At 41.4% G+C, this 10,279-nt stretch overlaps 3 protein-coding genes across 8 annotated transcripts; all 3 read left to right on the top strand.

The window, feature by feature from the left end:
- The first annotated feature begins 17 nt into the window (after window positions 1–17).
- Window positions 18–1,130, top strand: mif (macrophage migration inhibitory factor). Its single transcript, XM_029165391.2, has 3 exons — window positions 18–231; window positions 552–724; window positions 862–1,130. Exons 1-3 carry the CDS (start codon window positions 124–126, stop codon window positions 926–928), a joined length of 348 nt encoding a protein of 115 aa, XP_029021224.1. The 5' UTR covers window positions 18–123; the 3' UTR covers window positions 929–1,130.
- Window positions 1,131–1,803: 673 nt separating this feature from the next.
- Window positions 1,804–5,783, top strand: LOC114864511 (oocyte zinc finger protein XlCOF28-like). Of its 4 annotated transcripts, none has more exons than XM_055512527.1 (5): window positions 1,804–2,122; window positions 2,272–2,682; window positions 2,823–2,947; window positions 3,239–3,299; window positions 3,609–5,783. In XM_055512527.1, exons 2-5 carry the CDS (start codon window positions 2,358–2,360, stop codon window positions 4,796–4,798), a joined length of 1,701 nt encoding a protein of 566 aa, XP_055368502.1. In that variant the 5' UTR covers window positions 1,804–2,122; window positions 2,272–2,357; the 3' UTR covers window positions 4,799–5,783. The 4 variants fall into 4 exon arrangements, with proteins under 4 accessions (XP_055368502.1, XP_029021209.1, XP_029021210.1 ...); XM_029165376.3 differs by having other exon boundaries at window positions 1,809–2,051; XM_029165377.3 differs by having other exon boundaries at window positions 1,813–2,051; window positions 2,823–2,893.
- A 135-nt stretch (window positions 5,784–5,918) lies between these two features.
- LOC114864512 (zinc finger and BTB domain-containing protein 17-like) lies at window positions 5,919–9,825 on the top strand. 3 transcript variants are annotated; one of them, XM_029165380.3, is made up of 5 exons: window positions 5,919–6,119; window positions 6,461–6,851; window positions 6,982–7,097; window positions 7,205–7,322; window positions 7,466–9,825. In XM_029165380.3, the coding sequence occupies exons 2-5, from the start codon at window positions 6,467–6,469 to the stop codon at window positions 8,458–8,460; spliced, it is 1,614 nt and encodes a 537-aa protein (XP_029021213.1). In that variant the 5' UTR covers window positions 5,919–6,119; window positions 6,461–6,466; the 3' UTR covers window positions 8,461–9,825. The 3 variants fall into 3 exon arrangements, with proteins under 3 accessions (XP_029021213.1, XP_029021212.1, XP_029021214.1); XM_029165379.3 differs by having other exon boundaries at window positions 6,423–6,851; XM_029165381.2 differs by having other exon boundaries at window positions 5,930–5,975; window positions 6,423–6,851.
- The last annotated feature ends 454 nt before the right edge of the window (window positions 9,826–10,279 follow it).

Below are 10,279 nucleotides of genomic sequence, written 5' to 3'. Positions count from 1 at the left end.
ACACGGTCGCGTGCTCACTAGCAGCAGAAGAAGAGTCTGGCCGATGGTTTGTTTCCGCCAGTGCGTGACCAGAAGCAGCTTTTGCACCTCGTGAAGGAAAGAGATCCCTTCAACAGCGTAATCATGCCGATGTTTGTGGTTAACACCAATGTGGACAAAAGTCAGGTGGCGGCGGCTCTGCTGACCGAGGCTACCGAGGGTCTGGCTAAAGCCATGGGCAAACCTGAACAGGTAGGCCTGGGCGCTTGTTTCTGCGCAAGCAGTTTAAGATATATTAGATGAAGTTTAAGATATATTAGATGAAACAAAAGAAAAACCCAATATAATTTAGTTTGATATAATAATTTTAGCTGTTGGTGCTTTAATTATTCCTTTATACTTCAGCTCAGAGTCTTATTGTGATGGTGAGCACAGAGAAGGTTGGTTCTGAACTGAGAATCAGGACCATTATGGATCATTTAGGCTATTATCATAAAAAAGGACACCAGTCACCTTTGATCTCTGTGGGCTATCATCATTTTGGTGTTGCTGTCTGTTTTCCTATCTTCCAGTACATTGCTGTGCACATCAACCCTGACCAAAAGATGATGTTTGGAAAGAAGGAAGACCCCTGTGCACTGTGCTTTCTTTACAGTATTGGGAAGATTGGCGATGCTCAAAACAAGAAGTACTCTAAACTACTGTGTGGACTGCTCAACAAACACTTGGGCATCCCCGCAGACAGGTAACAATTATATTTACTGCACTTAATTTAAAGTAAACAGGGTGACTGAAGCATACAGACTCAGACACTGTTGCATTTGATTATTTGTTTATTATTGATGTCTAATCTCATGAGACAATTTTTTGTGTCTATTTCAGGATTTATATAAATTTTGTAGACATGGACCCAGCCAATGTGGCATGGAACAACACAACATTTGGCTGAAATTGGTGACATCAAGCTGCAATAAAAATACCATTCCAGTTTCCTTACAAACCCAGAAACCACAACAACAACAAAAACCATCACCTGCTATCTACTCTCCAATATACTGTATGATTACCTTCATAGCACTTGGATGGGCCCTGTAGCTTTGCACTTATACTTTTTCATTTAAATGCAATAAAGCAAATACTGCAGATAATAACATAGTCTCTCTTTATTTCTATATTTTCTCAGTGCTACACCTTACATCCAGTAATAGCTCAGAAAATTCAGCTCTCATTTAGACAATATTCTCACTAGCATGTCCAGTGAAAAATACTGTATTTGACTTTGTCAGAATATATATTTTGACATCAAAGTAGACCATGCACATGCCTATTTTGATTTGATATTAAATTGAATTAAATATTTCTTTAATTTAATAAAATGTTAATTTACTATTAAGTATGCATTACTACCAAATACAAATACTGTGATTCATAAACTATCAACAAATAGTAATATACAGTACTTAACATTGTGCCTGGCCTGAAAATGGTATTTATGAATTTGCATAATATTTATGCATACGCGGTAGATTGTAGACCTGTTATTCATTTCAAAACCGTAACAGATAAACATTAAGGGTATTATGAGTCTCGCGTATTTTAACTGTACTCCATTTCCTGGTGTTACAAACGTCATCACTAAGCGCGGCGGGAAATTACAGAGCTAAATAGTCTATTTTAGCTTCTAAAACCAGATAATCTCCCAGTGGATAAAGAATTCTCTTCATGTGTATATATTAAGTTTCAAGTTGGCTAGAATCTACGTTTTTACTATTTTGGATAAATGTTTTGATTTCTTTTATCAAGTTCTATTTCACACGAGGTTTTACTACATCCGCCCAGGACCATTTTTACTTGAAATATATACAAGACAAATATTTATAGATATAATTAGAATTTCTAACTGCTGTTTAAATTGTCGCAGGCCGTGAATGATGACGTAGTAAGGTCGGTGTTTTTCACCCGAAGGGCCTAAATAAAAATGGCGGAAAGACGTTTAACGGAGTACCAGTTATACGTTGGTTAAACAACTAGAAACAAATAACCCTGGATTAGTATTTATCTATCATTTGAGGGTGAGTTAGTTTTCTGTCGGTCTTTTACGTTCCCAAATACATCGTTCTTCGTGTACACCGTGTGCTGAACGGTTAGTTGCCGCCATGTGTAAAACAACTTATTAAACGTTTATAGTTTATTACCGATATCGTCGTGTCTAGCTACGTTGGTTGTCTTGTCTGTCCAACAAGTATACAGTTCATAGCTGACCATGACCTCATCTCTACTGTTTCTGTTAAGGATGTACAGTCGGGGACATTAGTTGGTAAAGGAACCAGTACATTACGGACTTCCGTTGAGGACATCTGTAACCAGCTGCAGTCATCATGTCAGACTATCTGAAGAGAGCCTTCAGGGCCCAGCTGACCACGACCATGGACTCGCTCATGAGGAGAGTTGTCTTTGAAATAATGACAGTCTTTGAGAACAGCATTCATGACCATCAGATGGAGCTAGCGCATAAAGGAGAAGAGGTTGTTCAACTCAAAATAAAGTTACAGACAGCGGAGTTGAAGCTGAAAGAACGCGAGTGTGTACGTGATGGGGCAGTGGAGATGGATAAGGCCTATGTGAATGAAACACAGAGACTGTCTGAAGCTATCCAGAACACACCTGATCAAACTTCAGATGTTCCGGAGATTGACGTTGAAGGTACGGGATAAAAATTTGGTTAATAACGAAAAGCATAGGGAAACAAGCTTTGTTGCTAGTCCAGTAATCTGTAGTAATTAAATAGAGAAAAAAAATCACAGTATACTGAGTAAAACTGGACAATGCTTGTCTTTATGCAGTACCTGATGACTGGTGTGCTCCTCTGGGCTGTGAGACTGTGACGAAGAAAAACGAAGACGAGTGTCCTAGTGTAAGACTGCGCCCACTCTCAATTCCTCTATGGCACGTTCCAATCAAGCAAGAGGTGTGTGGCTTAGGGCAAAGCTCCTGATGGTGGCATTTCAGCTTCCCAAAACAACCTCATTGCTGAAGATTAAGAGTTGTCACCATACAGTCTTACAGTCTTATTGTTGTGTATTGAAGTTAGTGTGGTGACCCAGCTGATATATGATGTTCTTGCATTAAAGCATTAAAATTCTTAGAACATCTCAGCTGCTTAATTTTTGCTGACACAGATAGAGGTCTACGCATCCCCCTTTTATCTGTTTACCAACATCAATTATTGGTGCTATAACCAAGAGTGTCTGCGTTTTAGGTGGATACTCCTGACACTGACTTCCACCAGGAAATGATGGGTCCCAGGAGGTCAGAGAGAGGTGAGTTTTATTCTTTTATTTATAACTTTATTCACATAGTTTATGTATTTAGGGTCATGCACTCTCCCTAAGGTAAAATCATAGTTAGGTGGCACTGAAAATAGCAGTTGTTATGTGTTAAAAGAAAAACATGTACTATTACATTATGTTTGAATATTAAAGTTTATCAAGCCAGGATGAGAGGCATCTTTGTTGTTGCATTATAGTGCAAATTATATGTCTATTTAATAGTACATATTTAGTTAACTTATCTTCATAATCATATATTTATAAATAACTAAACAACTGTTGTTTTTATTTGTTTGACAGCTTCTCCATCAAACAAGAAGCACAATAATACTCAGCATCAAAGCTTAACATTGTGTAAAAAGAAAGCTCAAATTCAGTATGTGAGAACTGACAAAAGATTTCTTCAAGAGGTGAAAGCACAATATTCAGATGGTTTGGGTCTCCGAAGAGGGAGAATCTTTACAGGAAATGAGCAAGAAAAAATAGGGAAGACCAAAAGAGAAAAACGAAAAATAGCAGACATCAAACTTACAAAACTTGAAACAGAGAAACAGGATGATGACAAAATGTACAACTGCAGGTTTTGCAAGAAAGTATTTGATACAGAATTTGGCCTAACTGTGCATGTTCGGTCACATAAAACATGCACAGGTTGCAAAAAAGAGTTCCCTTTTCCGAGTTCTCTCAAGGCTCACAAATTGTTTTGCAAAAGATTCAAGAAATTATTGGTAAAACGAGGACAACATGCAAACGCTCAAGAGTCAGACTCTCACGAAGAAAAAAACGCTTCATTAAGCAACAGTATTAAGCAGGAATCAACGGATTCTAGCAATTCAGTGCAGAATGATGCTTTCAGCAAAATGCACAGTTGTACATACTACAAAAAAAAGGTTACTATGCGGCACAAACTCAAAAAGCCGATGTCTCATCATACTGTTGAAAAACATTTCAAATGTAGCAGGTGCCCAAGGAAGTTCCACGTTATGAAGGCGCTTCAAATTCACATGACAAGAATGCACAAAGACCAACAACGAAATCCTAGTGAGACAAATAAAGACCCTGCATGGACCAAGCCTTCAGAGGACACCGAAATGAAGAACGGTTCCTCACAGGCAGGTTACAATAAGGCTGTATCCGTCTGTCAAAAGAAGCATCCTCATGTTGTCAAAAAAAAGCATATGTCCCATACTCTTGAAAAACATTTTAAATGTAGCAGGTGCCCAAGGAAGTTCCATGTTATGAAGGCACTGCAAATCCACATGACTAGAATGCACAAAGACCAACAACTGAATCCCAGTGAGACGAATGGAGACCAGTCATGGACTAAGCCCTTAGAGGACACCGAAATAAAGAGAGATCCCTCTCAAGCAAATGACAGTAATCCTGTATCTGACTGTCAAAAGAAGTTTCCTCTTGTTTGCGAAGACTGTGGAAAGGGCTTCTTCTATCAAGGAAGGTTGGCGAACCACATGCAGCGTGTTCACATGTGAACCTGTGTACAGTTAACATCACCTACCTGTGGACATTACAACAATAGCTGTGTTTTGTTGTTTTACTGTTTTATAGATAAAAAGTTACATTGTTTGGTGTAACTTTTTATCAAATCCACATGACGAGAATCCACAAAGACCAACAACTGAATCTCAGTGAGACGAATGGAGACCAGTCATGGACCAAGCCCTTAGAGGACACCGAAATAAAGAGAGATCCCTCTCAAGCAAATGACAGTAATCCTGTATCTGACTGTCAAAAGAAGTTTCCTCTTGTTTGCGAAGACTGTGGAAAGGGCTTTTTCTATCAAGGAAGGTTGGCGAACCACATGCAGCGTGTTCACATGTGAACCTGTGTACAGTTAACATCACCTACCTGTGGACATTACAACAATAGCTGTGTTTTGTTGTTTTACTGTTTTATAGATAAAAAGTTACATTGTTTGGTGTAGCTTTTTTTCTATTTATGGGCAAAACAAAAGCTTTCTTATCTACTGAAATGGATTCTATACTGTATTAAAACGCTGGTCATCAGAGTGTCAGCAAGATGACATTTTGGCAATGATAATTCATACATATGATAACATTTGTTTAAATACATGTATCACTGGGTGATATGAGAAGAAAGATTTTGATAATGACTGCTGCAGGTCAGTCACATGTACTGTGTATTTCTTAAAGAGCCACCATCAGGTTTTTGTTCTTGTGTATGAATAGTTACATGTTTTAATGTTGTTTTTTCCCCAAAAATCTAACTGTAACCAAAATGGTACATTTTAAGGTTTCTTGTATATTACAAAATGACCCACTTTCAAACTTTTATTTTGTTTTTTATTGGTTGTATTTTGTTGGTCTGCATGCACAAAATGTAAAAGAAAAAATATCTGTGGTCTTGAAAGAACTCCCCACCCCTTTATTTTAATTAAGTTATATCAACGATTTTGTCTTTGTCAACATGACTCCATTAAAACTTATCGTGATTTTGTGTTTTCATTAATTTTAATTATGCGTTTCATTTTAATTGCCTTGAAATACTATTATATTATAAAGGCTGTAAATATGAAACTGGAAAAAAATGTGTTTTTGATCTAATATTCGACTCCTTCAATGTTTGTTATCGCGAGACTTCGCGAGGAACGTGGTCTCGCGGATACCAACCTACTAGCTTGATGAGGAGGTTGTGTGACAAGTGTTTGTTAATAGATTTCATTATAGTTCGTGGGTGCCAACTGTCAACAGTTTCTGTGGACACGCTTTCGTTGCTTCTATTGCATTTAAGCGGTTTACTCGAGCACTATCTTAAAAATGCTACGTTGCTACGGTTCGTTGGTTCCATTGTTTACACGTTAGCTAGCTAGTCGCAATGTCAGCACACAACGGCACATGAAATATTGCCTGTATTCTTGTTGCCATCTAGAAGCTGACATTGTTTCTGTCTCTGTTATGCAAAGTGAATACGTGACTTGTTATACTGTGTGAAACAGTAGCGTTAGGCTGACGAGGTAAATGACACATGACACCTTAACTTAGGTCATCAGAAACGCTAAATACCGTTAGTTGGGTTGAGTGGAAAGATAAATAACACCAAGGTGACCAGAGGTATTAAAGTGAATTGCTGTCATAGATGGCGGCTGGAGCTTATGTCGCTACTTTGCCTGGTAGCATCTCATGGCACTTCATAGGTGCCAGGGCGGAAGAGTGACCGAGCCCCCGCTGCAACCGGACGCCAGCCGTCAGGTAATCATTCACGTTAAAAAATCCCCATCGAGGCGCAGGACAATGGAGTCGGTGAGGAGCGCTTTCCACGCTCAACTGGCCACCGTCATGGACTCACTGCTGGCAGCCGCCGTGTGCGAGATCGCCAAGATCTTTGAAAGCAGCCTGTGCGAGCAGCAGGCGGAGCTGGCGCAGAAGACCGAGGAGATCTCCATCCTCCGAAGCAGGCTGGAGAAAGCTGAGAGGAGACCGAAGGTGAAGAGTGGCAGCGAGGAGGGGGAGATGACACCGGGAGACGGAAAGGGCACCATGGGGCAGCAGACCCTGACAGGATCAGGTTAGTTCTTTTGCTTAGTTCGTTTTAGTCAGAGTCAGATTTAGCAACGTTTATGCTAGACTGTATGTTAATGCATGTTATCTCCCCTTTCTTGTCACTTTCTCAACCTGGCCACACTTTTCTTACATAGAGAATTTGGAAAAGGGAGTGTTGTCTCCTCCTGACCCACCAGAAGGAGTGAATCAGAGCCTCAGCCGGCTCAAAGAGGAAGTCACGGTCCATGACGGAGATTCAGTTAAACATGAGGTCAGATTGCATCCTGCCACAATATAAAAGTTGGCAGACGTAATTTAATAATTTCACACAGTTAAAAGTAATGTTTGAAGCCCACCTTTTCTTCTCGTTCTTCTCAGCGTGCTGGTTCACGACCAAGCCTTGGGTCTGTCGGTATTCAAGCCACAGAGGGAAGCCTTGCTGTTGGAGACCAGAGGCCCATAGATACCCTGGCTCCCACACAAGCCAAGACCAAATGTAAGAAGCCATTACATTCATTTTCCACTGTTGGTTGTTTATCCATTTTATTTTTTTGACAAAGATGACCTTAAATACAGTGATATAATATAGATAGTAACATGGAACATTGTTTGACTTTTTCCCTTCTGATTTTTCTTCAGTATCTCTTTGGGATCAGGGTAGTCGCAGTGCAGACCACAGAGCTCTCCAGGATCAAGCCTCCACTCCTTTCCTTTCCATCTCCCAGAGTGGACGCTGCTCCCCCAGGACTGACCCAAACCTGGCTCCACCGGGGGAGTGGCTCGCAGGTTTGGACACGACACGAGGAGGGGTTTCCGGTCTGGAGAACCTGCAAGCGGATGGCACCAGCTGCTCCGGTCCAGCTACCAGCAACACTGGCACAGATGCGCAGTGTTTCCGGCCTAGTTTTGCCTGTGATGAGACAAGTAATGAAGATGACGATAGTTGTTTCCCTTTCATTGACCAAGAGCCCGAGAACCAGAACTCCGATCACAACTCGGGCCAGGGCCAGGGCGCAGGGCAAAGGGTCACTCGCCAGGATCAAGCCCAAGTTCCTGTGAGCGGATCACCTTGGAGACCTAGAGACGACAGAGCTGAGAGAGGTCTCATTAATCACACACGGCGAGCTACAGCCTTTGGCGGTCGAGACCCTCTCCGACCACAGTCCAATTCCCAGTCCCACACACCAAGACACACAAGCAGCATCAGCCTCCCTCCAGCTTCTGGTGGAGGGAATGGACGCCCTTACACGTGCCCTTACTGCACCAAGTGTTTCACCTACCCTTCCCACCAGCGCAGACACCTTTTACGCCACACAGGTGTCAGACTGCATCCCTGTCAGTTCTGTGACAAGAGCTTCCTCACCCCGTCTGAGCTTACTGTCCACACGCGCACGCATACAGGGGAGCGGCCTTTCGGCTGTGCGCAGTGCGGTAAACGTTTCGCCCGAAGCGGAAACTTAAGAGCCCACCAGCGAGACGTCCACATGGGGAAGAGGCCCTTTGCCTGCGCCGAGTGTGGGAAGAGGTTTGCCCACAGGGGGAACCTGAGGGTACACAATCACAGAGTGCACCAGGGAGATCCCTACTACATGGATGATCAGCAGGAGCCTGACATCGGCACAAATACCATTTAAAATGTATTCAATGTATTTTTTTTTTGCCTAAATGCCAGAATGATGGGTTGCACTTTTAGGAATATTAGGTGTTGTATGAAAACCATTCTCCAGGACAAAAGTGATGTTTTCACATATCCGAACTACAATATTCACGTGTGTCAAGCTAATAAAAAAGTCCTGGTGGCATTAGTTTTAGGCGAGTGGCATGCAGCAGTTGGTAGCATGTGACTTCCGTCATCATTTTGCTCTAGTTCTGCCCGGCTCCTGCAACGTGACATGAATGTGCTGTTAAAGAAGAACTGTGCTTCTGTTTTCCATTTTGTGTTTGCTGAATTAAATGCTGTGCTTAAGTGCAAACTACTCTGTCCTCGGCATGAAACGTCAGTGTGTTGTGACGCGTACTTATTACTAGTATCATTGCACCATTCTCTCCCAGACACATGGGGGCAGTGTCAACATGCAAGAGGTTTATGGAAAATATATCTGAGCAAAAGAGACTGTTGATAAAAATGGTACAAATCTCTCTTTTGGCCATTTGTGCTATGTCCTTGTAATTGTTTACGCTTTTTAAATTGTCCATGAAACCTCTCTTTGATAATGTTGGACGCATAAAGGCCAAATCTATCAGTCTTTTAAAGTAGGTTGAAGCTAATATGAGGTCTGAGTTAGTAATTTTCATCATGACATTTCCTCTTTTCATTTTTGGTATTTTACAGTCACTCTTAACATCAGCTGTGGAACAAGGTGTAGGTTATGCGGAGGTTGAGTAGATGTTTGACCCCATCTGTCCCTCGCACAAAGTTTAAGCTGCTGAGTGAAGCCTATTCAAGCTGCATGCATGTGCCTCTCAGGCTGCTGAGTCTTTGATTTGCTCGCTGCATGGTTGCATTCACTGACCTCCTCTAGTGACCTCCCTTCCCCTAAATGTCACCTATGTCCCTCCCTTAGTTTTCAGGTGAGATAGTAGGATGAAAACAAGTCCAATCCACTTTTCGCTTATACAGTTTTATATTTATGGATTTATGAGTCAGGTCACAGCAATCTGAGTGTGCGACTGAACTACCATTAATACGAGAGGATTGAATCCCCACTGAGCAAAGCCTCAATCTCTCTCAGACCTTTTAGGTTCATCTACTGTGTAAGTACTGTATTTATGTGTGGTTGAAAGTGTCAGGTCAAAGAAAAACCGTAATCTATACACAGATTTGGGTCTCAAAATAGGTAAGCGTGTGTGTATGTGTGTATGTTTCATAATCAGGGTCACAGAGGCTTTGCCGTGTTTTCTGATTTTATCTTTGGTCATGTGTAATCTCCCTCTAAACTAAGCAGCTTTTCCACAGGGGGGAAAGGCAACAAATGAACAGCTGACCAGTCTGGAAGGGCCAAACACTATGAGTGCTTTGAATTTATGTAAGGTGTTGCATAAAGGTAATATTTGATCAATACATCACTCAAAACAATATAAATGCCTTTTTGTGTGTTTACAAGTCCAATAGCGCCAGAGTCCATTTCTCAAGCGAGTTCTACTGATGTTCAATTACCAATGGACATAATAACTATATCCCTGTCATGTAACCATGTCCCTGTGAGTGTCTATCACCTGACTCTAGTCTTATCATTCTGTTTTCCTGCCTTGTATTAGGCTGTAACGAACTCTGTACCTTTTATGTTGCAATGTTTTCACTTTATTTCTCTTGCCCCGAAGGCTGATGCTTTAATTTCAGGGAAAAAAAAACAGTCAGCCTCCTGCAACCTCATTGCCTTTGGCCCAAAAAATCATTCCATCACCATCCTGTAATCCTGCCCGAGTAAAACGATCCCCCTGACACCCACTTAC

This window comes from Betta splendens, chromosome 10 (assembly GCF_900634795.4).
Source record: "Betta splendens chromosome 10, fBetSpl5.4, whole genome shotgun sequence".
In the NCBI taxonomy this organism is placed as follows: domain Eukaryota; kingdom Metazoa; phylum Chordata; class Actinopteri; order Anabantiformes; family Osphronemidae; genus Betta; species Betta splendens.
The sequence above is the reverse complement of the archived record's forward strand: the minus strand, read 5'-3'. Positions and strand labels throughout refer to the sequence as shown.